The sequence below is a fragment of the Cadophora gregata genome, assembly GCF_030347475.1.
Source record: "Cadophora gregata isolate MNR1 chromosome Unknown scaffold_12, whole genome shotgun sequence".
In the NCBI taxonomy this organism is placed as follows: domain Eukaryota; kingdom Fungi; phylum Ascomycota; class Leotiomycetes; order Helotiales; family Ploettnerulaceae; genus Cadophora; species Cadophora gregata.
Genome location: NW_026695935.1, coordinates 745,958 through 773,653, shown reverse-complemented (window position 1 = coordinate 773,653; position 27,696 = coordinate 745,958). Strand labels below are relative to the sequence as shown.

Below are 27,696 nucleotides of genomic sequence, written 5' to 3'. Positions count from 1 at the left end.
CTTATTTCCGCTTGCCGTGCCGTTCGCCTGACATGCTTCATCATTTGAGCTGATTTGTAATCTATTTTATGCGTTTTCAATTTTGTCTTTCGTCCTTTTAGACTCACCACAAAATCTGCGTTCCAAACATCTTCGCTTTTTGTCATTGCCCCCACTGGGGATTTATGATCGATTCATTAATGTTTTCGCATCGAAAATTTATTCTCAATGAATAGAGAGTCTTGGAACAAGAACACTCAGTTATGTTGCAAAATCCCTGAACTAAAAAGCTAAGGAGAGGATGTATCTCAGATACTTGTCGGAAAATTCTCAAGCATTTCTCGGATACTCCAAGGGTTTGTTTACTTCTCGCTTAAACCCCGCAATCACACGACACGTAGCGACTTCGGGATCATTAGCTGTTGTCGCAATGTACCTGAAAGATCATTACGGGGTTGAATTACAAACAAATACTTTCCCTCTAAATGTATAGATTTATGCTCACTGTATCAACTGGCAACATACCCATGAAGAGGTGATGACAAAACCAGGGGAAGTTGGAACATCCATTGGCAACGTGCATTGCCGACCAAGTGTCTCAATATTTCCATGTCAATATATACATTATCAGTGGAGGTTCTGAGATTGAAGCAGTTAGTAGATTAATGTATATTTGTAGGAAGGAAAACTCACCACAGCGACTCTGTCCGTCATAAATCGTCGGATATTCGGCAGAAAAGCACAACAGACGATTGACACCATACCAAAGGCAATAGTAGTATACCAAACATAAGCCAACGAGTCCGCAAAAGCCCATCGGCTGGCCAGCCCCACAGCTTCTAGTACCTGCTGCGTAGCACCAGGTACAGCCGCTGCAGCCGGAGGACCACCTCCGGGACCCAGCAGAGCGCCCAGAAAGTCCATCGCATTAGAAGCAGGGAGACCGGCTCCAACTGCCGCCTCTGCAACATATGTGGGGAGTTTGGATGAGATTTTCGTATTGAAGATGTTAAAGTAGATGGCTGTTCCGACAGATCCTCCGAGGAATCGAGAGCTGAGGGAGAGCGCCGCGGTGGTTCCAATGTAGCGATCGGGACAGGCGTATAGTGCGACGGTGAGAGCTGGGACTATTATTGCACCGATACCTAGGGAACAGAATGTTGCCATTACAACTGCGAAATTTGGGTTGAACGGTGTGGATGCTGCGAGAGCGCCGCCGAAAGCAGCTGTTTTTGATTATCAGAACAGGACTTTGCTGGTAGGACAAGGGTGGATAGAATAGTTACTTACTCATGATGACAGCACTGATGACAAACATCTGGCGGATATGTCCTTTCGTGTAAGATAGTAATGTATTGACACCACAGGCTCCGACAAAAATGGCTAGTGGATATCCAATTCCTCTATATCCAACTTGAAGTGGATAGGTATTATAGAGTGATGTTAGCATCACAGGGAAGAAACCGAGAACGGCGTAGAAGTTCATGCCTAAAACCACTGTCAGCTCGGCAATACTCGTATGAAGTCAAGCTGATTCTCACCTCCAATGAAAACAACTACCAAAGATATGGCCACTACGTTTTGTCCTTTGAAAATCGCCCCTGGAACCATAGGTGACTTTGTGCCTTTCCACTCCCAAAGCGGAAAGAGGAGAATCAATACGATGCCGGAAATTAGAGGACCCAAGACCTTGCCGCTCCTCCATGGATATTGGTAGCCACCCGCCTGAAGACCGACCAACAGCAAGGTGATCCCTCCAAAGGACAAAAAGGCACCCATATAGTCGATTTGTTTCAGGATATCCATCGAAGACATGTTGTCAGTGTTATGTCGTGGTGATGGATGATAGCAGAAAACGATTCCGAGAAATCCGATAAAGTTCCACAGACTAAAAGTTGATATATTTCAGTCTTGTTCTTGTTTCAACGCCAACGTAAGTATTCTTTACATACCCGCATATTCCAAAAGCCCATCTCCAGGTAGAGTGCATTTGTAACAATTCCATGTATGTGAGCTGAGGAAGGAAGGGCAGAATCGAGAAGGTGACCAGAGAGAGGGTGACGCCACGCCATTTCACAGGTGTGATTTCTGCAACGCTGTACTCTCCACATCAGCAAATGATCAATGTGGGATAAGAATTATAGCAAGATTTCTTACCCAGCGATAGCAGTAAGCTCACAGATTGCAGCTCCAACACCACCTAGAGCCATGGAAGTAATGGCCGATCCCAGAGAATGAGAAGTTGCCATCACCACACTTGATATCATTAAGAGCACGGCGCCAGCGATGGTAAGCCATCTTCGACCTTGAGGATTGGCAGTCAGTTGCTTTGTTGAAGCATGAATGGATCACAGAGCATACCGAGGAGATCAGTCATGTAACCCACGAAAGGGCATGTGCCTGCCACTACTAAGGTATTGGCGGTCAGGAGCCAGTTGCCTACATTGGTGTGAATGCTTGCTGATATGTAGACCAAACCACTGGATACGAAGTACAAAATGACTTGAGAGCCTGGAAAATTTCTTTGAGTCAGTCATTTGACGCGAACGGTTTTGCTCAAGATATCAAACGTGGATGTGTCAAGGATCTGATAGAACATACCAACGTAAGCAATGCAGAGTGCAATAACCGCAACAACTCTTGTGAAGTTCCACGCAATGGGCTCTTGGTATTCATCGCCCTCATCTAGAGCTACTTCATTCTTCTCTTGGCTGGATCTCTCAAGATCCGGGGTATGGTTCGATTTTGCCATTGCAACTTTCACGTCAAGTTAAAGATTAGGGAAGACGGATAGCATGAATAAAAGCATGAATAAAGTGCGGATCTGCACTTCTTTATACTTGAGCTACAGTCGAGGGCAAAGGAACTAGCATTCTCACCCCCAGGCTGTCATCTGCACTGGTCAGTACCACTAGGGCAAGGCACACAGTCCGGCCCATCACATAGCAGACATCTCTACATCCTAGATCGACTTCGTGATTCTAGATCTTCAATCTGGATCTCCCGTTATCGAGATGAGTAGCAAAACAGTCCAGCATTCAAGAATACCAACCGATATGCCGCGGGAAATAAGCTCGACCTGCGTGGTGCTTACCTCCTAACCGGGACACTAATTGCTGTAGTTCAGTGATCGTCCCCCTTCCCCGCAGTGGCTGGCAGCTAAGCTCGCCTACAGCTTCAGATTTGAAAACAGAATTTACATAAATCTTAGAAGCGAGCTTATTCTGTTTATTACTCCGCAGTACCAGATTTGACACTGCTACCACTGTACCCCGCAGTTTGACAACCTCGGGCGCGGCGCGCTCTCTGGGTGCCGGACCCTCGAAGAATTGTGAAGAGTTATCGCTTGATTTGGGTGGTCTCGAGTAATCTCACTAATCCCAACGAATCACAATCCCTGTGGAAAGCTTCCCTCATACCGAGAGTCTGGTTGTCGGGATTGGTGAGTTGCAAGACTCTGTAGCAAAAGCACAGGTAAAAAGTTCTTTGTGCTCTCAAACTTAACGTCAGTCAACAACTCCACCTCAAACTCTGCAAATTATGCAACTCGTATTTCAGCATTCAAGGCATCGTAGATGTTTACATTGCGAGGCAAGCGGTTCGATAACCAAGAGTCAGTGTACAACAGCGGTTCCTAAAATGAAGTCAGCTTGCTTGCTCTGTGAAAAGTGGACCTCTTGTTTACCAAAGATCGGAAGCGAGCCTCACCCACTCCAAATGGTCGGGAGTCGCTGAAAAAGTAACGTGGGGAATATTCTGCTCTTCTAAGTTCTTCGAGCGATGATCAATCAAGCAAAGTCCATGAATTCTACACGCAGGCGATGATTGATCGACCAACTTCTACTGCCGATAGCTTGATATTTCCCAGTCCAAAAAATGGAAACATTAATTCGTTGCTTCACAACTAGCTTATCACGCTATACCGCAGAACCTTAAAGTGAATAGGGTACATTGAAGTCCTTCTTTACCTGTAATATGAAAAGATGTAGAAGGGACCGACCACGTTACCATGACTAGAAAGATCCTGAGCCTTGAAGATACCGAATGTGATATAGGGAATCCAAGACTTACGTTCACATTCGAAATCAGACTCGTCAAGACATCCAGCTAGCTATCTTGGATCAATGCCTCTCCTTATTCATATCCAAGGCAAAAAGCAATCATACTTATGAGATTCACATACTCTTCTCACCAAACACACGTAAAGACACGATCGATTGCTTAAAGATCTCCTTTCTTATATTCCTACTCCACAATTCTCGCTTCATTGTTGTTACTTCGTTCAGCTCTTCTCTGATCTCGCTCTCCTCTTTTCCTCCCACCGCACCGCACCGCACCATAGAACTTATAAACTAGTGTACCGATGACAAGCACGCTAACGACATCTATGCACTGAAGCATGTCAAGAACATTTCAACTCAGCTTAGCCAAATCCATTGTTCGAATATGACGAAGTCATGCATCGCTATTGTTCACCGTCACCACTCCTCGCCTAGCTATCTCCTTTGCACTCACTACACCTCTCGACTCAGATCTTTCCCATCCCATTCCATCCCACTACATCACACCATTCATGACTCAATCAACTCAGAATCAAAAGGCCAAAAGTTGAAGCACCCTTCAACACCAGCAACGGGAACCACGACCAAAAAGAGCCCCGACCAAAAACCGGTCGGGTCAAGCAAATCCCACCCTCCATATTTCCCCCAAGCGCCAGGTGCTGTGGACAGCATGCGTGTACGTGTGTCCCACTACCATATATGTACGTATGTACAGAAAAAGGAAAATCAAAGCAAACGCAAGAGAGGTTTGATTTTCGTGAGGAGAGCGTAAAGGCAAGGAAGACAAACATATTGGGAGACCCAGTCCAATGCCAAGCTAAGTACGTTGAGAATGACGAGAAACGCAACGCGTAGATGATGAGGAAGGAATGACTATTCTACAGACGAGGTGGTGCAAAGCTCCTGGAAAGAGTTCGTTGCGTACCTGGGAAGATGGCATTTTCCAGAACGCCGGTATGTGCAAAAGTTGTCGGGAAGCCGTCGAGGACGATATCTTCTCAAGACTGCGCATTTGGTAGTGGCGAAGCGGTGCATGGCCAAGATGAAGACTAAGATGATGACGGAAAACCGGAACTCCGGGCATGAGTTCGTTGGACGACCGTTAATACGTCGTAACCCAAACTCCTCATTATGATTTGGTTTCCCTTTTGTGCACCAGATGCATTTTTGACCCACATAACTCGTTCCCATATCGTACATCCAAAAGTGGGAAAGAATTATGATTCCCGTCTTGAAGGATAGCCTTGACTGGCCATCATTTGTTGTTGTTGGTGCTGTTGATTGATTGCCATACCATAGGGGTTCATGTGAGGATTGCCATAGCTGCCTTCAACAATCTGTTGGATGGTACCGTTGCCCATGGCTTGTCCGTGAGCAATTGGACAATCCTTGTGGGCGAGGAGGATAGTCTTCAAGTTGACCAACTCGTCTCGCAATTGCTGGACGGTGGCGTTGAGGCTATCATTCTCCACAGAATACATCTCTACCTTCTGTTGAAGGTTCGCAAGCCATTGCTTCTTGCGTTGTCTGCACTTGAGAGCAGCGACCCTATCAAGGTTAGAGGTTTTATCAACAACAATTACATGGTTACTAACCTATTTCGCTCAAGGAAGTTCTTTCGCTTCTCCTCGTCAGTCATCTTCTTGCCATTGGCATGGAACTCATCCTTCGACATGTCTGGTTCCTCATCCTCGGAAGGTTGATCCATGCTCATGCTCATGCCGTTGTTTCCCTTAGCCTTCTTGTTTGCGGGTGCTTTGGGTTGGTCATTTGCTTTACGCCGACCATTAGTTTGACCATCTTGGGTCGAACTTCTCTTGCCCTTACCTCGGGTATTTGGTCTTGATTGGTCATCTTCGGACCCAACGCTGTTTCCTCGACCAGAAGTGGTACTAATAGAACCGCCATTACGGTGGCCCATATGAGGAGACGTTTCTTGTGACTGGCCACCCATTTGCATGTTCTGGGCGTGAACGATAGATTGAGGAGCAATAGCGTAGTGATTAGTTGGCTGTGGCCCGTTATGGGCGTTTGCCAAAAGGAAGAGGCCGTTAGCGGCGTCGTTAGTTTCGTTCTCTTGCTGTCTAAACTGTGGTGGCTTGACATCCATCCCATTCATAGTGATGTCTTGAGGTTGTGATGTGATTTTTGCTAGATGAGCAGATTCACTGGCCTTTCTAGCGTTGATGTTCATAGCAGTGCGATGGAAGTCCAGTGTCCCTGGAGTTGCGCCACCGTTGGCGAGGGAGTTGAAAATTGCCGATCCTCCTGGACTTGGTTCAGGGAACATAGATCCACCTCCGCCAGGTGTTAAGCCAGTTCGTTCACTCGGGGTCATGCCACTTCTAACATCAGATTCGCGTTGCGTCGGTTGTGGCCCACCTCTATGTAGATATGAGTCGCCAAAGTAATCGTCGTCTTTTGTTGGACCAGTGAGCATAGCGGGACTCAAAGGTCCAGAGCGCAGACCTGTCGCGGAACTCCAGAAATTTAAAGCCGGTGAAGTCAGAGCAGCCACGGATGGAAGCTTTGTTCCGCCAGGTGTTACAAGTCCAGCGGTCAATGGGCCTGCTGCACCGCCTGCGAAAGAGTATTCGAAGGGATTGGACTCGGTGCTTAGGATCTGGTGCTTTGCAGAGAAGTAGTCAGGGCCTTCTGTAGCTCGAGGAGGGGGAGGAGCAAGTGGCTCCGCATTCGCAGGTTCCTTCTTCAATTGTTCTTCTTGCTTAGTACTGGGCTCTGCCGACGAAGACATTAGTATGATAATCTATGAAGAATTGTCGCGAAGGATATTGTGCATAGTGATGATTGTCGTGCAGCAGAAGGGAGACTCTGATGTGACTTACCGTTAACTTTTGGAGCATCAACATTAGATTGAACAGGCGACGTCGAGGTCGACTTCTTTGCAGTTTCCTTCGGAGGAGACATTATTGAGTTTCGAGTCGAGGCGCGGGGGGTAGGGTAGGGTAGGAGGGACGAGTATCTCAGTCAAGTCAAGCAGGTATGACGCTTTGGATCTGCACCCGCAGACAGCTAGGGCTGCACTGGATTGTGGTTCCTGGGCGGGAGACTGGATAGACTCGTGCGAGGGAGGGACTTGAGTGGCCGTGGCCGTGGGTGCGTGAGTATGAGTGTGAGGGTGAGTGTGAAGCTTTCGAGGTCGATGACGTTGGAGGTTATGACGCAGGGCAGGCGAGGGCGAGGGCAGCAGCGGCGGCGCACTGGGAGACTCGTTAATTATGGACGGGGAAGCCAGACGAGACGAGGCGGGACCAGCCACTGGTTTTGCGACCGCAACAACTTACAAACCACTTTGGCGACTTCGACACTCTAAATTGCGCTACAAACCGCAGTGCAGCGATCTGTTATCGCAATTATAAAGGTAGGATGAAGATGTGCGATGCAAGAACGACAGTGCATTAATCCGCGATGAAGTCGAGGCGTTGGGTGGGCGGCGGTGAAGTGAGGGAGGGAGTGGCAACGCGCGACAGCAGCCCCTGACAAGAATCTTCTTCCGCTTCACGACGGCAGGGACAGCGCTACGAGGGCGACGGTGAGGTCAAATTAGATAGCAGATGGAGATGGCGATGCAGGGGTCGGTGGTGTGTATGATATGACGTTCGATGCAATGGGCCTCGAATCTATTGTGCGGAGAATCCTCGAAGGTTGGGTTTCCTGTCGCCCTCGAGAATGGATGCGAATTTTGGTGACGTATTCGCTTTTTTTTCCTTCCCTTCCTGCGACGGGTACAAAGAGCGCAGCGGTCCCCTCTGGCAATGCAGCAGTCCAGTTCCCCTTCTCTGGTAGCGAAAGACCTGGACTGGACTGTGTCTGTCTAGAACTGCCTCCTATGGATGCGGGCTTGGGATGAAATGCGGCTCTGCCTTTGTCGTGGTACTTCTGGTGGTCGATGGTCGTGAGGTACAGCCGTAGAATTCTGAGGATGACGCAGAGAATGTCGTCACAGGAACTGCGAAGTGGGAGCGGCTGCACTTTAAAGCCCAGTCGGCGCAATTGAGCTTAGCGGTAAAAGCGAGATTGTCTGTGCTCGGGCTGGGAGAGCCAATCATGGGTGAGAATTTGGACTCTAAGCATGACGCCATTCCCGAATGGGACTCGGAGGTCTTCCTCGATTAGAAATGCATATACAAGTAATTCGCCTCATTCTCTTTCTCGCCTTCCTATCTTGTCCCACATTGAGGGTGAATAACCGAGCATTGACTGTTGACTGTTGACATCCAGTGAAATTGACGACAGGTACCTCCGGATGGTATCGCATTTCATGTATCAAGTCGACCTTCACAAGTACACGCAATCGTCAGTCCACCTTGCAGAGTAGGGTTCATCCCCTCTCTGCTCCACTGATTTGGTTTGGCTTTGACTTCAGAGTCGCGTGAGATGGCGTGAGATGGCTCACTTCTTTGTTACACTCGCTGAAGAAAGATTTCCGAGAAGAGCCGGCCATGTGCTGTTTTGCCGTTGGGATTGTGTGGGGATTCTAGCGTCGGTCCACCATCCCTGGGAGGGTGCGTGTTGGAGGGCCTCTTTCTGTCAATGCAGTCATGTGAACCACAGCTGGGTCCACCTCCTTTGTTTGTCTCCTCGCTTAGAGGATAATGATTTTAACATCATGGATCTTATATCTGAGAAGTTAATCTGTGTCTTTGTGATCTATTTGCTAAACGGACATGAAATAAAGCTATGCTTTTCTCTTCGGAACTTGCTTCCGAGACTGTTTACACTTTTCAGCGGTGATTGCAACAACAGCTCATACACATTTGAAAGGGACGATCATCAGCGGTGTCCATAAGTTCTTCGAAAAGGGCCAGATTCTCATATATATATATATATATATAATAGGCAAGTTTCTAGCCGCTACAGAGGTGTTGTTGGCTGCCCTAACAGCCTTCTCATTACCGTCTTGGATTTTATGTGGCAAGATTCCTGACTTTGGCTTACACGAAGTACTTCATGATATTGACTGTGACATGACTGTGCTCTGATACTGGCCGTGGATATTGAGCGTAGCTACTCGCTACTGTATTTACACTATAGATGGCCTGCTCACGCTTCTCACCACCCTCTTCATCAATCATACCTTCATAATACAACTTGTCCCCCTTCACCACCAACCAATTGCCGTCACTCACAACTTAACCCCGTCAACCCTCCTAACCCTAAAACCATGCCTCGGCGCATGAACCCTCACACCCTCCACCTCTCCGTTCTCCGTCTCAACAACCACTTCCCTCCAATTCAACCCCACCAGCCTCCCCTGATCTCTGTGCTTACTCCCCGAATCCGTGGGCCACACCTCAACCAAGTCCCCAGACTTCAACCCACTCGGATCGCTCTCATCAACCCCGATACTCTCCTCCACAAACCCAGCCTTCCGAGTGATAGTGACAGCTTCGTCTCCCTTGATTGTCTTTGGCTTACCAGATTTCTTAGCAGCAGCACGGGTCGCAGCGTCGAAGCGAGAGATCCAGGCAAAGACTTTAGGGAATTGGGTAGGTGGGATGAGGTCCGGGGGAAGAGCACCTTTAAGTGTAGTGAGCCAGTGGAAGGGCCAGATAGCTGTAGAATATTAGCTTTGTTCAATCCAAGTCCAAAGCAGATCATCAAGCCGAGGAAGCTAACGAGCACGAAAAGACTGAGGTCAAAAGCAAGAGCAAATGAAAGAACAAACCCTCAATATCCGCCATCCCCGGCCCCCCCCCACTCCCCAAAACCCACTCCCTCCCATCCTCCAAAATCGTACTCTCCAAAAACTCAAATGCGCCTCTAACCTCCACCAACGCCTCCCCCCTCGCCCTCTCCCTAACCCCCAAATCATACCCCCCCTTCACACCGACATAATCCTCTCTATCCCTCCTAAACCTCTCGTCCTTCAACAACGGCATATCATTCGGGATCAGCGCCGCCGCTCTCCCGAACAGGTCCTGCACGGTCCAGAACTCGAAGAGCTTTTCTAGCCCTCTGTTGAAAGACGTGTTGGAGAGGGAGGGGAGAGAGGGGGAGGGCGGGAAGAGAGTGTTGAGTTTGAGGAGGATGAGCCGTGTGTCGAGGTAGATGTCTTTGCCGATTGAGAGGATGGGGATCCGTCGGTAGGAGGTCCCGATTGATTTCGTGGTGGGACGAGGGAGGATGGGGGGTTGGAGCTGGGTGCTGTTAGGAGTGGGGTTATGGTAAGAGAAGGGGAAGGACGTACGCATTGTGTGTAGGGGATGTTGCGGAGGTTGAGGTACCATACTATACTGTTGACTGTCAGCTTCATCCAGTATACAAAAACCAGAGGCAAGGTCGTGATAAAATGTATAAGAGAAGAAAGCTACAAACTCACCGTCTAGCATATGGCGAGAACGTGTAATGATACAAGATGATCTCTTCAGATGGCGACATACTGTGAAACTACTTATTAAATTTCTTTCCTTACAAATACAACTCGATCTTAAGCGATGAAAAGAGTATAAAAAAAGTGAGCAGCAACGGGGAGGAAGCTTAATGTTGATGTCCAGTTTGAGTTCACGCCCTATTGACAAAAATCGTGGGGTAGGCAGCTTCCCCAATGCCGAGGTCCTGCAACATCCCTGCAAGCGCCTGCTGTCAGGCGGTTTAGCTTGAACGTCCAGCGTTTCTTCACTGAAGTTGTCCTAGCTGATGTGTTTGGAAGTAATAAGCCGCGATATCTATAAAGCTATTTATCACTAATCTTTCCGAGGACTGCAGAGAAGTTCTCTTCATCAACATAATTTGAGATTGCAACGAAAATGCGCGGCTCAGAGTCTACTTCGCTTCCAACACTAGCTGGTGGGATCTCGAAGTCAAAGTATGCTCAAGTAGTCCATAGATTATGCAACGAGTCGGGCTTCTCCACCTACTCTGTCAACGAATTATCGACACTCTCAGCTTCCGGTGATCGAGTAATCATTCCGGAGAGTATCAAGCGTTTCCATGTATGTCTAAACTACCCACGTTCAATGCTCACTTCAAATCGTCCATTCATCAATGGATCCACGATGCATTTCGATCTTGATAAAAGTTGGGTTGTCCAAGGCAGTTTCGAAGCCTGATTTGCTGTCTGAATGTGGATTCCTAAATCAGGAAGCATTTCATGTTGCGGTATATCCGAGGTTGAAACGATACTGGCGGCAGTTAGCCGGTACTTGAAAATATTCCGTGCACTATTTATCCTCCAAAAGTTGGTTGCAGAATTTGGACTTATTTGCTTCGCCCTACGAGATAAAGAGTTCCGCGCATGAGGTTAGCCCTTCATCAGGATTGAGTGGATACATCGTGTCATGTTGGTGTCACTTTGGAGGAATTAAACGAGATGAAAGTAGCCGTATGTACCAAGGGCTGGAGCAGGCTCTGAAGTTTATTCTACTTAAAGATATGAACCAAGTAAACAACGATTTTCGTTAAATGCTGTGGAATGGAGACATGGACCAAGGTCTTTATGAATTTTACGATGTGAAGGTTCGTCGCGAGGCTAGTAGAGACAACGGAGGAGCTTCCATCATTGTGTGGAGATCAGCATAGCACCACTCCATATCATGTTACGAAACACGATGAAATTCAAGTCTGAACCATCGAACTGTATATGAACTGAGAGTCTATTCGCCGCCTGATTTTGATTCGCTTGTTTAAGACTCCATCATCACCAGAAAGAGGGGTATAAAGTCGTGTCACTTACATCTGATCTTCCCATAAATTAATAGCTTCAGAAGCCTCCGAGCACATTTTGCATGTATTGCTACATACAAGGTCAATATGTGCCCTCTCGAGTCAAATATATTACCTTATTGCCGAGACTTTGCACCATCTCGCTTAAACAATGGAAGTGTGGGGCAATGTCAATAAATCCTGGTCTGACCAGGAAGATATCATCTTAGACACGAACACTTCTACAGCATAATCGCGCGATCAAATCTCAACTTCAGATGAGAAAATCAAAGTGATCGGAACTCGTACAGTGTAATAATGCGGGCTTTATCGAATAGAAGTCGAGAGCCCAGCGCAATAGTGGCTCAATAGTGCCCTGGAGTTGTCAATCCGCCACTGAACGCGTTACTGTTTCCTCAATTACGAATGCCAAGCAGGAACCAGCGAACTATCAGGATGTTCTTCAATTTTGCCAAGATCCCAGTGTTAGACATAGCATTCATGGATTTCTGCTTGCTTCAGTAGAGAGGGTATATCCGGTATCACGTTGTTTTAAGAGCAAATGACTTTTAAAAGTCTGGGTTCACCAATCCTCGGCTATTTGAGGGAGTAACTTGCTGCTATCCTTGGAAAAATTTATCACAGATCTTCTTCTTGAAGGTGCAGTACCAGCACAAGAATCAGAGTGCACAGAGCCCATAGGACACGGCTTAGCGGCGTATAATACTAAGTTGTGTGAGCTCAGCTTTCTTGGATTCGGCCCAATCCTCCATTCACTCCAGTAATTTTGCAGTTTGCGAGACCCTTTCAAAACATAAACCCAGAACCAAAAGATTTTACCGTTGGTTTATTGTTGCGCTAGCCAGTTTTGGTCCACTGAGGTGAGAGTTGAGACTCTTTTTGAGCGATGGCTCCTTACTACTGCGACTGCCACCCACATCGCTCCGACAGAAGAAAATTATGAGGAGTATTGAGGTGTGACCGGTCAACGCCTCATGTCTACCCTTCGCTCCTTGCTTGAATGTAGTGACTCATGAAGCCAGTTGGTCTTGGTGTGAATTACAGCTTACTGGATGTCAGGTCGAATTTATTAAATGAAGACGTGAAGCTGTGAAACTGTGAAACTGTGGAGTTGACCACATTCACCACTCGCTAGTTCATATCTCCGATATTTCTTGAGTGCTGCAATGTGTCTCTACCATTGAATGAATAGAGTATAAACTCAAAAAAATCACTTGTCTACTCGATACCTAACAAAGAGACCGTTAGAAGTCTGGAGACTCTCAATTATCATTTTCTTGTTTACTGTATATCACTTAGGTATTCTCAACCGATGTTATGCCATGCGCCAAAATCTTTCCTCCCAAACACGTTCGCACGTGCAGATCTCTCATACGTCTGAAAGCATTTCAATTTCAATATCAATATCTTTATGGATTATTGGATCTTCGTCGTGGATTTTGGTGAGCTTACTTCCTTCCGGATGCCAGTCACTATCCCGAAGTTGGTGGTTCTGTTTGGAAGTTAGTCGTAAAGATAGGGAGCTCTGTGCCGGTTCAAGTAACAACAGAGGATGGCTGCCACACATGTTATCTGGTCACATGAAAGAACAGATGTAAAACTTGACTCGCAGAATGGTGGCTGATGTTTCTATTTCAATAATTGAAGGCCATGGACGTAACGATTTCGTCGCCGCCACGGCAAAGGGGATTGTCAGTGAGGTGGTACTGCTTTGTTCAAATTGTTTATATTTAGCATTGCTCATACACCTAGGGTGTATCGTATAGTTCTATGAAGAACCAAACGGCCTCAAACAACATCTGATAGAGAGAAATAGTCGAGGTCCTATGAGACGTACTTCAGCATAGCATTAGCAAACGTCACATAATTTTCAAAGTATCTGTGTTGTAGAAACCATCACAAAGTAACATGTACCGTAACATAATTCAAGCTATATAAGAGATTTGCAGAGATTATTGTCTAAAATTTCGTCAACTTGGGAGACGTAAACAACTCACCACAACACGGCTCCCCAGAACCGACTTGCTGGTACTCAAAGAGCTTACGGACAGGTGAGTATGATTGACTGCAACAGCAGTAAACTCCTGAAATTCCGAATCATGGAAAAATCAGGACCAAAGAAGGTAAAGATAAGAGTTGGACTTTCGCCATTTGCAAGCCGTCAAGTTCCACTAATATACTTGTATCAATAGTTTTGGCATTCCAAAATTTGAACTCTGTGACGAAAGATATAAGTGGAGACATTGTCATCGGCTCTAGTTTATTCCTCTCTGTATCCACTCGGGTTCAATAGCATGTATCCGGTGCCAAGCAATCCATGGAGAGCACCCTTACTGATTGACCTATTGTAGTGGTGATAGGTACGGTCTGCAGGCTCCATAGAGCTGGGGAAGCTACCATGAGCATGCTGACGTGTCGTGTAAAGGGCTGCTTTAGGAAATACGGACAGCACAGAATGTTGCCAAAATGCACAATAACAGAGATAAATGAGGAATTGAAAGCTTAGATGAGCTGTTGTGATCTATACCAGACTCGAATACGCTCATGACCGCGAACATACTTGGAGTATGCCACAACCCGAATGCGATGTTGTTGATGTGCCCCTTCCCCAGGATTCCCCTTCGCTTGCGGCCTAGCGCGCTCGGAGACTGACCAGCATCCCTGTCGGAAGCAAGTGCCTCCCAAGGCTTTCATCATTCAGCCTCCGCCCAAAATTCCCAGACCCGAATCAGACCAGACCAGACCAAACCTCATCCCTTCTACTTGTCCCTCAACCTTGCTCAGCGGCGTGCAGGTATCGCCCTCATTCAGACTGCTCTCATCTCTCTGCACGCTACATAAGATTGTTGCCAGCACCTTTTATTGCCGCGGGCGGTACATATCCACCGTATCGTTCAGAACCGCCACTACTGTATGATCTGTCACCTAACATTGCCCATCCCATCCATTGCCCACGCCCGCCCGACAACCCGTCGCATCTCGAACGACAGCCCGCACACTTCCTCATCATGGGTCACCGACAGAGGAAGGACTTAGCTGCAAGTCGACGACGGGTTGAGGACGAGGGCGATGATGAAGGAGGACTCGATGCCGGAGACTTGGACGACGACTCTAGTGAGGGGTCTATCCTAAGTGATGAGGATGACGCACACGAAGGAGACGAGGTCAGCACAGTACGAGTAGCTCCTGCTGACTCCTCAGAGTTGCCGAAGATCAATGGAAATGGCCAGAAATTGCCAAAAGATGGAAAGGGAAGCTCGAGTAACGGCATTGCGGAGAGCTCAAAGAAACCGCTTACCAACGGCACCAGTGATATGGATATGATGCTAAATGGTCTCAATATATCAGATCACAACGGGCCCGCGGAAGGAGTGGAGTATGAGGATCTTCGAGATGATGAGGAGATGCGAATACCCTCTCCTGCTGTGGTCAACTCCAATGCCCAAATGGATCGACCGCAGGAGCTTCCACACGAACGTCGACGACGGGAACATGAGGAATACAAGAAGAAGAGGGACGCGGATCCAGCATTTGTACCAAATAGGGGAGCCTTCTTCATGCATGATCACCGTCATTCAGGGCCTGCTGCAAATGGGTTCCGGCCCTTCGGAAGAGGCAGAGGGAGAGGTCGACCGGGTATCGGGGGTCCATTTGCGCCGTCTAAGTAAGTCATCACTTACTCCATGTATCTGGCTGCCAGATACTGATGTTGAACAGCCAAATGCAACAGCCTTTCGAACCTACTGATGCACCTTGGACTCATGATATGCACGAAGTCATCAGCGAGCCCTCTCCTCGAAACCTTCAGCCGAGTTATCACAGCATGCCTTCACGCGTTCCAATCAGTACCTCGAAGGCCGCGCCTCCGAATCGAGCATTGTCCGTGACAAAACATATTGGAAATGTTCAGATACGTGTATATCTGTCGGATATGGAGAAGCCTCACGTATTCCCGGGAATTGCGGTAAAGCAGTACACTCGTCTACCAGATCATCGTCCTCCACTTCGACGAGACAAACCAGTCCGAATTTCCCTTCCCGATCATCCGCCGCGATATATTTTTCCAGCCGTTGACAGGTCTTTCATCTTCATACCTCGTGCTATGAGACCAAATCAACAAGGCTTTGGTGGACGTGGAAGGGGAAGGTCGGCTATGGGATCTATCGGTGGATACTCAAGACGCACAAGCGTCTTTGGCGGTAGCATGTTTGGAAGTGCATACTCTCCAAGTGTTGCTATGAGCCGTCGCTCCTCGCTGGCCCGGGAAGTCAACAGAGATGGTTTGGCATCGCCAACTGGTTCGACTGCATCACGACAACAGATGCCCATGGATCCGTCAAGACCGGTCCCTGTTGTCAAACTGCCACCAGCAAGCCAGTCAGTCCAACCTCAGCATCTCCAGCCCACGAACGATGCACCTCGAAATGATTCCCTGCAAGCATCCACGTCTATCGATGATCTAACCCGCCCACAAACATACCCACTTCCCCAAAAGCCTACCTTCCGTGAAAATCGACCAAATCCTATTCCCATGCATCAACCTCGACCCCAGAAAGCTGTGTCAGTTGCTGACATCGAGTCGCCCGCAACACTGTCTTTCAATCCTCCGCAGCAAGATCAACAGCCTTTCCACCAGCAGGTTCCAGTCCAAGTCAACGGAAATAACTATAAGCATGATAATATGCTTCACTCGCGAAATCCATCATATCCTAGCCAGGCTTCTACAGGGACACCTTTGTCACAGATCCCAGAACGTGCTATCCACGCTCAGCCATTCCAGCCAAATCCATATCAACAACAAACTCCGAACTTCTACTCTCCAGCACCCTACATGCCTGCACCTCAAGGTTACTATTATCCGCCAAGCTACAACCAACCAGGAGCTGCACCGCAATTTGTTCAACCGCAACCACAGCAGCAAGCTCCTTTCTCTCAACCTAATCAACAACCTGATACTACCAACCTAGTGGCTCAAGAAGTCAACGGCATGGTATACTACTACGATGCTGCGCAAATCCCGGCTGTTGCAACTTTCCCCACCTACCAAGCCCCTCCCTCATATTCGATGCAGCAGGTTGGCGGAGTCGTCGGAATGGGTGGCATGATGACCCCGAGCCCCGATGGCTTCTACTATCCCCAAGCCCCACAGCAAGGTGTCGTCTACTACCCGCAGTAATGGGACAGATTCTGGTGTGCAACAATATTTGTTTTATTCTTTCTAATGGTTTCAGCGATCTTGTCAGGGTCATGATGGGGTTTCATTGTGCGGTATAGGAAGCGTCTTTGCTCTTTTCTCCATTCATTGCAGTATTCTTCGTGTGTGAAAAGATATGGTATTCCGGTTCATCATTGCGAGAAGGGTCTAGGACATCTCTCTGTTTCCCATGGCAAGTTTCACATTTGAGATGGGAAGACCGAGTAGCAGATGGCAACTGGTCGCGTATCCAGCTACACACTTTCCAGCTGGCTGCATCTTAGTATTTGTTTGGTTGCATGATGGCCTCTTTCATCATTGTTGTTTACGAGAGTCCCCCTCGGAGGCATTCGTCGACCGTATTAGCCTTCGCGGCATTGGTCCAGTAGAGTAGTGTTAGTAGTAGTAGTAGTCGCAGTAGCAGGCAAATCAGACAATCAGTGGATGACATTGATATCTTGATAGCGAGACACTGAAATGCAATTGAGCCGGTCCTCGCACAACACCCAATATCCGGGGATATATCATCTTCTCACTTGTCAATCAAATGGATACATACCATAAGGATATCACAACATGACAGGTGGAAGAGCAGTAATCACTGTGTGCACATGCAACTGCCCGATACCAAGCTATCCGAATATCGGGAGGCTGCCTCCAGTTCTGACGCAAGGCTGTTCTGCCTTCGAGAATCAGGCGGTCAGTCGGGGTCAAGGGTGGCGGACTTTTGGCTTTCGGACTTTCCTTCTATGGTGCATGAGTGTCTCGTTCTCAAGTTTGTGGTAGCATACCGATTAGTGGCCACAAGTACTACAGAGCCTTATGCTTGAAACCAGTTCTCTCAGCTCCAGACTGCGGCCATCAACCGTACCACTGCAGAACACGTCTGTGATTGGTTGCCTTCTTTCATAGTTCGTAAATGCATATGTCGTGGAAGCCTAGGCAGGAGGCAGGAGGCAGGAGGCTGAGGAGGCACGCAGGCTCCGGCAAGTCAATAGGCAGTTTTCTATGGGTTACCCATGACTTCAGTGTGGTTTGGACAGATAATATACTGGACAGAGGGTCCAAGTGACTCTACTTTTATGTTAAAGCCCATAGTCACATGCCAAGTAAGTGCTTTGAAGGCCTCTTTGTTCAGGCTCTGAATGTTTCGGATTTCATTCCATCCGCATGACTTCCTGCTCCGGCGTAACTTTCAGAACGCCTGTAGACGATGAATAGCTTGCTCTATTTCTATTTACTTGACTCAGGTACTCTCGAGGTGATTCCAGGATACTCCTATGGTTGGAGAAATGCCCTAAGAAGGAAACTACAGCCTTCAGCTTCTCATTCACCTACAAAGCAACCAACTCCTCACTGCATGCGTGAGTGAATCAGGAAGTCTCATTGACGAAGGCTCGCTCGTGACTCGACCCAGTTCGCCGCCCGCCTTGTCTCGCCCGTCTTGCCGATGAGGCAAGCTGGAGCTTTATCAAGCCCACGATCACGACTCCGCAACTCTATCCTCTATCCTCTCTCCTCTCCTCGTTTCTCACAGCAACCACCAACATCGACCTCTGCCTTCACCTCTACTTTTACATATGACCCCCTACAAAACAAAAGAATTTTACCTCCGAGCGTCCTGATTTTTACCGTCGCCGCCCCGCCTTCTACGTATTTCTGGAAATCGCCTTCAGCTTGCAGTCGTAATCCAGGGCGGCCTACTGACTACTGTACCTTCCGTACCGCAATCAAGCAAGCGAGCGGCGCTAACAGCACAGCTTACCTTATCGACACTCGACAGACAGCCGTGAGCTCGGGCTCCCCCAAGGCAACACCTGCACCTCCTCACCTCGATCCCCTCCCCTCACCCTCACCCTCACCCTCACCCTCACCTCCTCGACCGCTCTCCATCCTTCCTCCTCCTCCTCCTCCTTCATCCAACCTCAACTCTACTCTGCTTGCAAGAATACCCATAACGGTTACTTCTTGCACTGCCACTTTGATACTTCCCAAGATTTCAACAGCTGCGAGCATACAGTTCGTCTTCCCCACCTCACCTGAGACGCTTGTTGCACGTCACCGCTTGACCTCCAAGCTGACACAGTACAGCCTCATACCCACCGCAGTCATGGCGTCGACTACGCCTACAACCGCAGATACTCTGGTCACCTTGAAGATCAATATCGAGGGCACCAACCGTCGATTCAAGCTCCCACTCCGTGATCTAGTACCCAGCACTCTTCCGGATAAGGTATGTTGTGGTTCCACAAGCGTCCCCAGCATAGCCTGATGACAATCAACTCTCCCTCACGATGCTTCATGGTTGTACATGGTGAATAGAGGCTGACATGTTTGTTTCCCTATAGCTCCGCTTCCTCCTCGCAATCCCTCCTTCCGTCGAGGCTATCTTCGAACGTTACTCCGATAGCGCCGCTGCATTCATTGTCCTCGACCCAAACAATACCTCCGTCTACAAGCAACTCTACCGCGCTGCAAAGGCCAAGCTAAAGCTTCGTCTCAAGGTCACTATCAAGGAAAAGGAGCTTGTCACCCCTAAACCTGCTACTGTCGAGGACGAGGAGCCAAATCCAGTCAGCCCAGTTGAGGAGGAGCCTGCCCAGATTGAGCCAACTCCAGAGGCGACTCCAGCTCCTGCAACAGAATCGTCTGTCAGCTATCCGGAGAAGACCGTCTATCCAGGAAGCGTTGCTGAGATCCAGAAAGGATTCGAGGAGCTCTTGATCGCCAGCAACGAACATTCGAAGTCCACCTTCAAATCTTTCGCCCAGCCATCAAGTAGCTCTACCTGCTGCAGTCAGTTCAATAAAGATACAGCCAATATGCTCCATCATAAGGAGGCTCCCAGAATGAACACTTGCTCGAGCAGCGAGATCCCGGTCACCCGTGGAACTGCTGCCCGTGATAAGTGGTTTGCTGAGCTTGCTGGCCTGTCCAATTTGGCCAGCGACCGTACAACGAGTCCCTGCGTTCCTATCGTACCAGCTTCCCCAAGTCCAGGAACCGTCAGTATCTACTCGGTCTACTGCAACAACTGCCAGGTCACAACCTCCAATGCACACTATCACTGCAGCACTTGCGATGATGGTGACTTCGATCTCTGCCAAGCTTGTGTCGACAATGGTGTTACCTGCAGTGGCGATGATCACTGGATGATCAAGCGTTTCGTCAAGAATGGACGAGTTATCAACAGCACTACTGAGACAATTGCACCAAAGTCCAGCCTTGGAGAGAAGAAAGAAACTTGTGTTGTCTCTGAGGAGCCAATTGCTACCCGTACTTGCAACTCTTGCATTAATGGTATAGTCTATATTCCGTTTATGAATGTGTAGCAAAGCTAACAAAACTCCGCAGAACTCTCAGAGGAGAACTTCGTTACTTGCACTTCTTGCCCCGACTACGACTTGTGCATTCCCTGCCATGTCAGCTTGGAGCATGGACATCACCCCAAGCATGCTTTTGAGCCAGCTGTTGAGGATACTACTCTTGACTTGGTTGCTAATACTCTTCTTGCTCCTGGCCGAAACACTGGTCACAATGCTATCTGTGATGGCTGTGACAAGTATATTTACGGCGTTCGCCACAAGTGCCTTGACTGCCCAGATTGGGACTTCTGCTCTGCATGCCACCCGAATGCTAGCTTCATCCACCCCGGCCACCGATTTGTTCCAATCTACGAGCCTCTTAATGATATCTCCGCCATGTCAAGATCATTTGCTACTCGTGCTCGCCACCACGGCATCTACTGTGATGGCCCGCTTTGCAACTCCGGCAATGGACAATCATTCATCAGGGGCGACCGATACAAGTGCGCTGTCTGCCATGACACCGACTTCTGTGCGAACTGCGAGGCCAGCCCATCGAACCGCCACAATCGAACTCATCCTCTCATCAAGTTCAAGACTCCTGTACGAAACGTCAGTGTCACAACTCTTGGTGATCATGAGGATGGTCAGCGTATGCCAGTCATGGGTGACCGCCGTGGGCGCTCCAGCACGTCGAAATCTACTGAGACCACACCTGCTCAATCATCTAACGCTGCTACTCAGGTCCAGACCGTTGCTGAGCTCAAGCCATCTGAGCCAGTGAAGGTCGAGGAGACCCCAGTCAAGGCCGAGAAGGTCCCAGAGGTCAAGAAGGAGGAGGCCAAAGAACTCCCTGCAGCTGCTTTGAAGGAGGATCTTATTGCTTACTTCGTTCGTGATGTCATTGCTGATGGTACCATCATGCCACCGAATACTGTCTTCGAGCAAACCTGGTATCTTCGCAACGGCGGTAATACATCCTGGCCCGCTGGATGTACTGTTAAGTTTGTTGGAGGCGACAATATGTGTGCCGTTGATCCTGAGCATCCAGCCAGTGTTCACGAGCTTGTGTCCGCTGCTGAGAGCACTACTTGCTACACTGAGGTTGCCCCAGGTCAAGAAGCTGGTTTCACCGTTTTGATGAGAACCCCAAGCCGTGCCGGTAACTCTATCTCCTACTGGCGCCTGACTGGCCCTGATGGAGACAAGTTCGGCCACCGACTGTGGTGTGACGTCAACGTTCAGATCCCAGAGCCAGTAATTAAGGAGGAACCAAAGCCTGCTGATACCAAGGTTGAAGCCGAAGGTAGCCAGATGATCTTCCCCAAACTGGAGAAGGAGTCTCCAGCTTCCAGCATCCACGAGCCGGCACCTGCTGCTCCCGCTGCATCTAGCGCTGCTCAAGATGAGGTAGACGAGTTCGAGGAATTCGTTGATGAGTCCATCGATGACGATGAGACCGAGGATGGCTTCCTCACTGATGATGAGTACGATATCTTGGACGCCAGCGATGAGGAGATGATCGCTGAGCAGTCCAAGCTTCTCAAGAAGTAAATTTGCTTTTTGATAAGCATGGGAGGATGTATGAGGGAATATGGTGCGACGGCGCAAGATTGACACAAACAGCTCTGGATAGCGGATATGGGTGGAGCAAAGGGGTTTTCGGATGATTATTTTCGCGCTGGTTTTACATGTTTCCACACTCTGCTTTCCGGGTTTCTTGCATGTATGTTACTTCGACGGGTATGCGCTCTCTCTTTACTTGGCCAATTCGTCTATTACGATAAATGGATGGAGGCATGCATGTTTCGGCTTCTGGAGTTGGCGGGAACTCACCAACCTCTCTTCCTGCAAAGGAAACGAAGTCGAAAAGCGTGTTCTCGCATTTCGGTGTGCCCGCATATATGCAATCAATCAATCATACCAATACCAACAAAGAACAAAACAAACGAACAGACACAAAACTTCATATAAATACGTCTTCCCCTTGGATGCACGGATCAACGGGATATCTCTTCTCCACTCTTGTGGTCATGCGCGCATGGGTACTCTTTCTGCTGCGGGGTTTGCTCGTTTTGATTTGCTTTACGGTGGTGAGGTACGCAGGTGTGTTAGGGGGTGGAGTGAAATAGTGGTAGTGAGTGAGCACGCGAGTAAGCAGACTGCTATGAAATATGACTCTTTCTATGAAATTCTGGGCTTCTCTGGGATTGTGAGGTGCGACGTACGATGTGAAATCCAAGCAGGCATATTGTGAGATGTGAAATTTCTGATAAGTTTGACTTTGACTTGTAATATTGCCATCAAGCAGCTATCTCAAGACAATACTTCCGATAATCAAACTCCTCCAAGCTCCCAAAAGTCTCCGCCCACCCATCTCCAACCTCACCCAACTGCTCCTCATCACTGATCCTCACCATGCCTGTCCTACCCGCCAAAATCTCCCCCCACATCCCCCGATACCCATCCACCAACTCAACATGCGGCACCCACACAACCCTCATCCCAGCTCTCCGTCCTGCCTCAACACCAACAATGCTATCCTCAAAGACCAAAGATTCATTAGGCATGATAGGCTTCTTTCGTTCCTCTCCTTCTTCCTCGGCATTCTTCGATATTGAGGAATTCACTGCCTCCAAAGCAACTCGATAAATATCCGGCGCCGGCTTCCCTCTTCCCTTCTTCACTCTCTCATCATCACCAAGAATCCTCCTCTCATCCTCAAAGACGCCCAGTAATTCTTTAATCTCTTCCCTCCGGGTCTTCAATTCAAAGGTCGCCCTCTTAGTACTAGACGCAAGCGCCAGCTCGATCTTCTCACCAGTCAGACTACTACGCGCGGTACTGAGGTTTTGAAGAAGCTTGGCTGCGCCGGGCAGGGGTTTGCAGGATGGGAAAGTGCGGTGAGTTTCTGCTGATTGTTCGGAGGCGTATTGCGCGCGGGGGATGGGGAGTTGCGCCCAGGCGTGGAAGAGGTCGCTGTTTGTGGAGTTGGGGATTCCTGTGAGTTGGACGCGGAGGGATGGAGTGAGGGGTGGGCGGTTGTGTTTTTGGAGGACGAGGTTGGTGGAGGTTGTGATGATGTCTTCCTGGGAGATGAGCGATTTTAGCATATTGTGCGTGTGTATGTGTGTGTATGTGTGTGTATGTGTGTCTGTTTGTACGGAGAGAGTCGGATCTCGACTAAATACGGGATACTTGCTGTGTTGAGCAGGAGGCCGTCCATGTCGAATATACAGGCACGGATTGCAGAAAACATGGGATGATTGTTAGCTACGTGAATCGAGTTAAAAGAATAAGATCCAGCCTTTTTGCGCAAGGTACACCCTCTCGGGTGAAGCCACTTACTCTGTCTTGGGGAGAGTCATGGCGTCTGAGAAGGTGAAGGTCCAATGACCTAGCTTATACTTCGCGGTGAGGCAGTGACAGATACAATGTTATATCGAGAACTGATTTAGGTTGAATTATCTAAACTCTTGTATTGCGTATTGAGTTATGATGCCAAGTGGTTGTGAGTTGAAGTTGTTTCCGGTGTCAGATGGAGGGGTCAAGCAAGAATCATGCTAAGCTCGCTAAGCCCGATGGAGAAGTTTATTTACCTTCTTATTGAACGCTGGTTCGTTGAACCGGTGGTCATGGAAGTGTGTTATGATTAAGTGGATAGTTTTGACTTTACAGATAATTTGATGGCTAAATGTCTCATTGGATACTTCAAGATATCTACGGTATACTTCTATATCGTTGGGAAGTAACACATGCGAATTTGTGTCGCACAAATGTTACAAGACGGACTGGCAAAACCTCATTACACTCTGCGTGGCTGGGACGCCTTTCCGACTAAGGAAATTAATTCCATCCTTGCCTCTCCCCAATGCCGGATCCCCACCTCCCAGAAGCAATGCTGTATCTCCCTCGCTCCATGCCCTTCCCTCCACCAGCTCCCGAATATACTCCCTAATCTTGCGATCCCAGAAGCAATTCTCTTCCTCGAGTTCTTCGCTATTAGCATCCACTACATCTATCCCACCATCAGACAACGTCTCACTCAGAGGATACGATCCCGCGAAGTCCCAATCCAAAACAGAGGCTATCTGGTCACCTTTCATCAGTATATTCCGACCATGTAAGTCACCGTGGATAAGCACGAACGGCTCATCCGCAATAGATTTCTCTGCGAGAGCTGCTCGTCTCTCTTGTAACTGTGCAACGAAGTCTGCAACTGAAATATCCTCAAAGAGACTCTCATCAATGTCGTCTCTGTCAGCGTTGCTATAGTAGAAAATCTCCTTGTCATAACAAGCCAGCATGTACTCCTTGGTGGAAGAATATGGACCGATAGGATAGCATTCATTCTTATGGAACTTCCCACGACCTTTGAACAGTTTAGAGCCTTCGACTGGTGGCGCAGAGACAAACCTCACATGATCCAGGCCACCGATCTTGGAGAATCGGACTTCTGTGAGGTCGACAACTATGGTGGCGAGGCTGCGGGCAATGGTTTCTTTTTGGGTGGTTGTGAAGGTCATCCATAGAGAGCTGAGGGCTTTGCCGTCAATGAATTCCTCGACGATGTAGGATGTTTCCGGTGAGTCTGTTGCATTGAAGGAGTAGACTTGGGAAACTGGAATGTGAGAGATCGTTGAGGCAACGAATCGCTTAAATGCAACTTCATTGGTTATCTGGTTTGGAAGTAGACTGTCCGAGCACGGAAGGCGAAGAATATACTTGTCGACTAGGTCGTGCAATACTGGTGCCGAGTTGCTGTTGCTGCCAGTAGCTTGCGAGCTCTAAATGTACATAGTTAGTGATTATTCTGCACCATAACAACAACACAAGAACTGGGGAAAAGTTTCATTGCTTAAGTTCATAGGTGTCTCAGACTTCTCTAGAGCCAATGGGGTCGCTTATTTTGATCTTCTTATCAAGCTTCACTAGCCAGATGGAGTTGTATCCTCCTCGAGCCAGTAGCGTCACCTCCTCCACGTCATTGATAGCACTTACATCCACGGAGCCTCCAACCGGGAAGCTTCTTGAAGCATCTGTGTCCCAGAGATGCTCAGCGTTCGCTGTCGTGTCCGCTACGCCTCGTGTTGCTGCTATTTTTGTCGCTCTTCCCTTCAGTGTTTTCGCGATCACAGCTCTTACAATTTTGAGGGTATCCATTGCTATCCTGTTTGTACTAGACAACTTTTGGGTGGACGCTACACTTGACTTGGTTCTTCCTACAGAATCCATACTTAGTACAGCATATGCAGTGGCGTGTTGTAGGTATACCTTTTACAGCAATTCTTAGCGGTGGTGGTAAAGGCAATATCAGATGGTTCTAGCGACTCAATTGTGCTGCACTGGTTGACATTCCTACTTATGGGGCGACTGGCCTTTTATGTGCATTCTCAACTAGTACGTTTCCATGTGATTCGGGAGAGGATTTTCTCTATTCGTGGAAGTTGAAAGAGTCTAACAAAGCCCGGTAAGATCACTTGAACGTTTCATAGTGACATTGCGATACTTGCCTTGGCAAACAGGCAAACAAGCAACCAAGATCAAACGGTCGTCCATGATGTCAAAAAGAAGTAACAATTCTTGCTCGACATGTTACAAGTAAGCGCCAAAGCAAAGCGATAACCGGACCTAGCGATTTCCGGTACATTCGTACAGTACGCCGGGAGCTTCAAGGATGATTGGCTTGTGGTGTTGGAGATGTCCAACGACTCTTCATGACATTCGTCTTTTGGTGGATAGATGGCACCAGTTTCGAGGTAGTGCATCAAGGTGAATAATAGAAAAGAGAAGCTCATGAAGAACGGTACATGATAATCATTACTCCATTTCTTCACAAATATCGCTAAACTCAGAACTTGACCTTCTGACCCTTACTCTCCACAATACCACCAGTTAATCGAGGAGCATAGGCTTGGCGGTACTCAACAGTCTTAGCAATAACTGGACCGGACTTTGCTTCCTCTCCCGAAGCCTCAGAGGCCCCTGGCGCGCCTCCAGCAGCTCTCTGTTTCGAGCCATCCTTGCCATATCTCTTCTTATATCTTACTTGGGCATCCTCGGCAAACTCCATTCGTAGAGGTCGTCCTTTGATTCTGTTCACCCACCACTTTCTCATTTTGGTCTTCTTGGGCTTCGCTTTTCGCTCCCCCTCTGAATCTGACCCGTCATCGCTCTCCGACTCTGATGCCTGCGAATCTTCTTCTTCGATCCTCACAAAACCCCGGACTGCGCTCTCGGCTGATTCCAGCTCCTCGAATACAATCCATGCGTAACCCTTGCACTTTCCTGTGTCCTCGAATGTTGCAACCTTGACGCTGGCAATAGCTCCGCACTTCTCGAAATGCTCCTTGAGCGAATCCTCCGTGGTATCAAAGCTCAAGTTGCCGAGGAAAACTCTTGTACTCGGTGGTTTGCCTTCCTTTCTTGTCTCCTCCTTCGTCTTCTCAGGTCGACCCTCAAATGACTTGTTATCCTTAATGAGAACCCGTCGACCAGATAGAAGCTGCTCAGACAACTCAACGGCATGCGTTACGCCTTGTGCTGTAGAGAAATCGACATATGCGAATCCCTTGTTGTGGACCGTCTTCCCGTACTTCTTCTCCTCGACTTTGTTGGCTGACTTCTTGTCATTTGGTCCTGGCATGTGGATTCTTGTGATGTCCTCCTCGGTCAAATCGGATTGTTCAACCAAGAATGTTCGCAGATCGTCTTTGGACACAAAGAACGGCATATTGCCAATCCATACACCATGCTCAGATCTTTTCTCCACCTCGACCTTGGGCTTCTTTTCTTCAACTTCGGAAGGAGGCTCTACTTTTGCTGCTGGAATGGGCTTTCCCTTCTTCAGGCGACGAAGCTCTTTCTTAGATGGCGGCTGGGGAGCAGTAATATCGACCTCAATTTCATCTGCATCTTCGTTTGCCTTGCGCTTCTTAGCTGGAGATTCTTCGGGGCTATCGTCCGTGGCTTCTGGTACAGGCGAATCTTCCTTCGATTCAGCAATTGCAGGCTCTGGTGGTGAAAGTGCATGCGGTGGGGTTGGTTCTGCAAGAGCTTCGGCTTTTCTCTTCTTGCTGGATTTCTCTTTCTTGGGTTTCGACGAAGAGACTTTTGCCACTTTCGTGGAGACCTTCTCGGCGGAAGGCATTGTTGTGAGAAGGTGGTGTAATTCTGGTGGAAGAGACAAATTCCCCGCTGTGAAGAATTGTGAGTTGATGCAATTGATTGTCCCAAGAACAAGCGGAGAACCTTTTCGCTTTAGTAGATATTACTTCTACTGTCCTGTAGTCCAGAAAATGGCAGGTATCGTGGCGGAGTGTGAGATTTGATATAGAGATCGTCCTTAGTCAAGCCTAAAACCCAACATCCAGCTCGAAATTATTTCTTCCGATAAACTCGATAAAGATTCTCGGCCCGTCATATTTCCGGTTTTAGCCGCTTCAAGCATAGATCTGTCGGCCCTGGTCGT

The 27,696-nt window shown here is 48.4% G+C and overlaps 9 protein-coding genes across 11 annotated transcripts; 3 read left to right on the top strand and 6 right to left on the bottom strand.

Annotated features, from left to right (window-relative positions):
• Positions 1–271: 271 nt before the first annotated feature.
• On the bottom strand, positions 272–2,731 carry ONS95_003099 (uncharacterized protein; the record flags this gene model as incomplete). The annotated part of the gene is made up of 8 exons (XM_058496388.1): positions 272–618; positions 673–1,205; positions 1,270–1,467; positions 1,521–1,867; positions 1,932–2,075; positions 2,137–2,284; positions 2,341–2,490; positions 2,581–2,731. 8 exons carry the CDS (start codon positions 2,729–2,731, stop codon positions 607–609), a joined length of 1,683 nt encoding a protein of 560 aa, XP_058353639.1. The 3' UTR covers positions 272–606.
• Positions 2,732–4,199: 1,468 nt separating this feature from the next.
• ONS95_003098 (uncharacterized protein) lies at positions 4,200–7,988 on the bottom strand. Of its 2 annotated transcripts, XM_058496387.1 has the most exons (4): positions 6,887–7,988; positions 5,868–6,779; positions 5,636–5,813; positions 4,200–5,588 (listed from the first exon to the last, which is right to left on the bottom strand). In XM_058496387.1, the coding sequence occupies exons 1-4, from the start codon at positions 6,966–6,968 to the stop codon at positions 5,258–5,260; spliced, it is 1,503 nt and encodes a 500-aa protein (XP_058353638.1). In that variant the 5' UTR covers positions 6,969–7,988; the 3' UTR covers positions 4,200–5,257. The 2 variants fall into 2 exon arrangements, with proteins under 2 accessions (XP_058353638.1, XP_058353637.1); XM_058496386.1 differs by having other exon boundaries at positions 5,636–7,261; positions 7,346–7,988.
• Positions 7,989–9,007: 1,019 nt separating this feature from the next.
• On the bottom strand, positions 9,008–10,616 carry ONS95_003097 (uncharacterized protein). Its single transcript, XM_058496385.1, has 4 exons — positions 10,384–10,616; positions 10,252–10,297; positions 9,730–10,201; positions 9,008–9,617 (listed from the first exon to the last, which is right to left on the bottom strand). Exons 1-4 carry the CDS (start codon positions 10,440–10,442, stop codon positions 9,187–9,189), a joined length of 1,008 nt encoding a protein of 335 aa, XP_058353636.1. The 5' UTR covers positions 10,443–10,616; the 3' UTR covers positions 9,008–9,186.
• Positions 10,617–14,734: 4,118 nt separating this feature from the next.
• Positions 14,735–16,902, top strand: ONS95_003096 (uncharacterized protein; the record flags this gene model as incomplete). The annotated part of the gene is made up of 2 exons (XM_058496384.1): positions 14,735–15,390; positions 15,444–16,902. The coding sequence occupies 2 exons, from the start codon at positions 14,735–14,737 to the stop codon at positions 16,900–16,902; spliced, it is 2,115 nt and encodes a 704-aa protein (XP_058353635.1).
• Positions 16,903–17,999: 1,097 nt separating this feature from the next.
• Positions 18,000–21,779, top strand: ONS95_003095 (uncharacterized protein; the record flags this gene model as incomplete). Its single annotated transcript, XM_058496383.1, has 3 exons — positions 18,000–19,153; positions 19,269–20,220; positions 20,275–21,779. The coding sequence occupies exons 1-3, from the start codon at positions 18,371–18,373 to the stop codon at positions 21,777–21,779; spliced, it is 3,240 nt and encodes a 1,079-aa protein (XP_058353634.1). The 5' UTR covers positions 18,000–18,370.
• A 233-nt stretch (positions 21,780–22,012) lies between these two features.
• On the top strand, positions 22,013–22,357 carry ONS95_003094 (uncharacterized protein; the record flags this gene model as incomplete). The annotated part of the gene is made up of 1 exon (XM_058496382.1): positions 22,013–22,357. One exon carries the CDS (start codon positions 22,013–22,015, stop codon positions 22,355–22,357), a length of 345 nt encoding a protein of 114 aa, XP_058353633.1.
• Positions 22,358–22,436: 79 nt separating this feature from the next.
• ONS95_003093 (uncharacterized protein) lies at positions 22,437–23,737 on the bottom strand. 2 transcript variants are annotated; one of them, XM_058496381.1, is made up of 2 exons: positions 23,574–23,737; positions 22,437–23,498 (listed from the first exon to the last, which is right to left on the bottom strand). In XM_058496381.1, the coding sequence occupies exon 2, from the start codon at positions 23,336–23,338 to the stop codon at positions 22,529–22,531; it is 810 nt and encodes a 269-aa protein (XP_058353632.1). In that variant the 5' UTR covers positions 23,339–23,498; positions 23,574–23,737; the 3' UTR covers positions 22,437–22,528. The 2 variants fall into 2 exon arrangements, with proteins under 2 accessions (XP_058353632.1, XP_058353631.1); XM_058496380.1 differs by having other exon boundaries at positions 22,495–23,314; positions 23,428–23,737.
• Positions 23,738–24,004: 267 nt separating this feature from the next.
• On the bottom strand, positions 24,005–25,388 carry ONS95_003092 (uncharacterized protein; the record flags this gene model as incomplete). The annotated part of the gene is made up of 2 exons (XM_058496379.1): positions 24,005–25,012; positions 25,227–25,388. 2 exons carry the CDS (start codon positions 25,386–25,388, stop codon positions 24,005–24,007), a joined length of 1,170 nt encoding a protein of 389 aa, XP_058353630.1.
• On the bottom strand, positions 25,228–27,565 carry ONS95_003091 (uncharacterized protein). Its single transcript, XM_058496378.1, has one exon. The coding sequence runs from the start codon at positions 27,373–27,375 to the stop codon at positions 26,077–26,079; it is 1,299 nt and encodes a 432-aa protein (XP_058353629.1). The 5' UTR covers positions 27,376–27,565; the 3' UTR covers positions 25,228–26,076.
• Between the last annotated feature and the right edge of the window lie 131 nt (positions 27,566–27,696).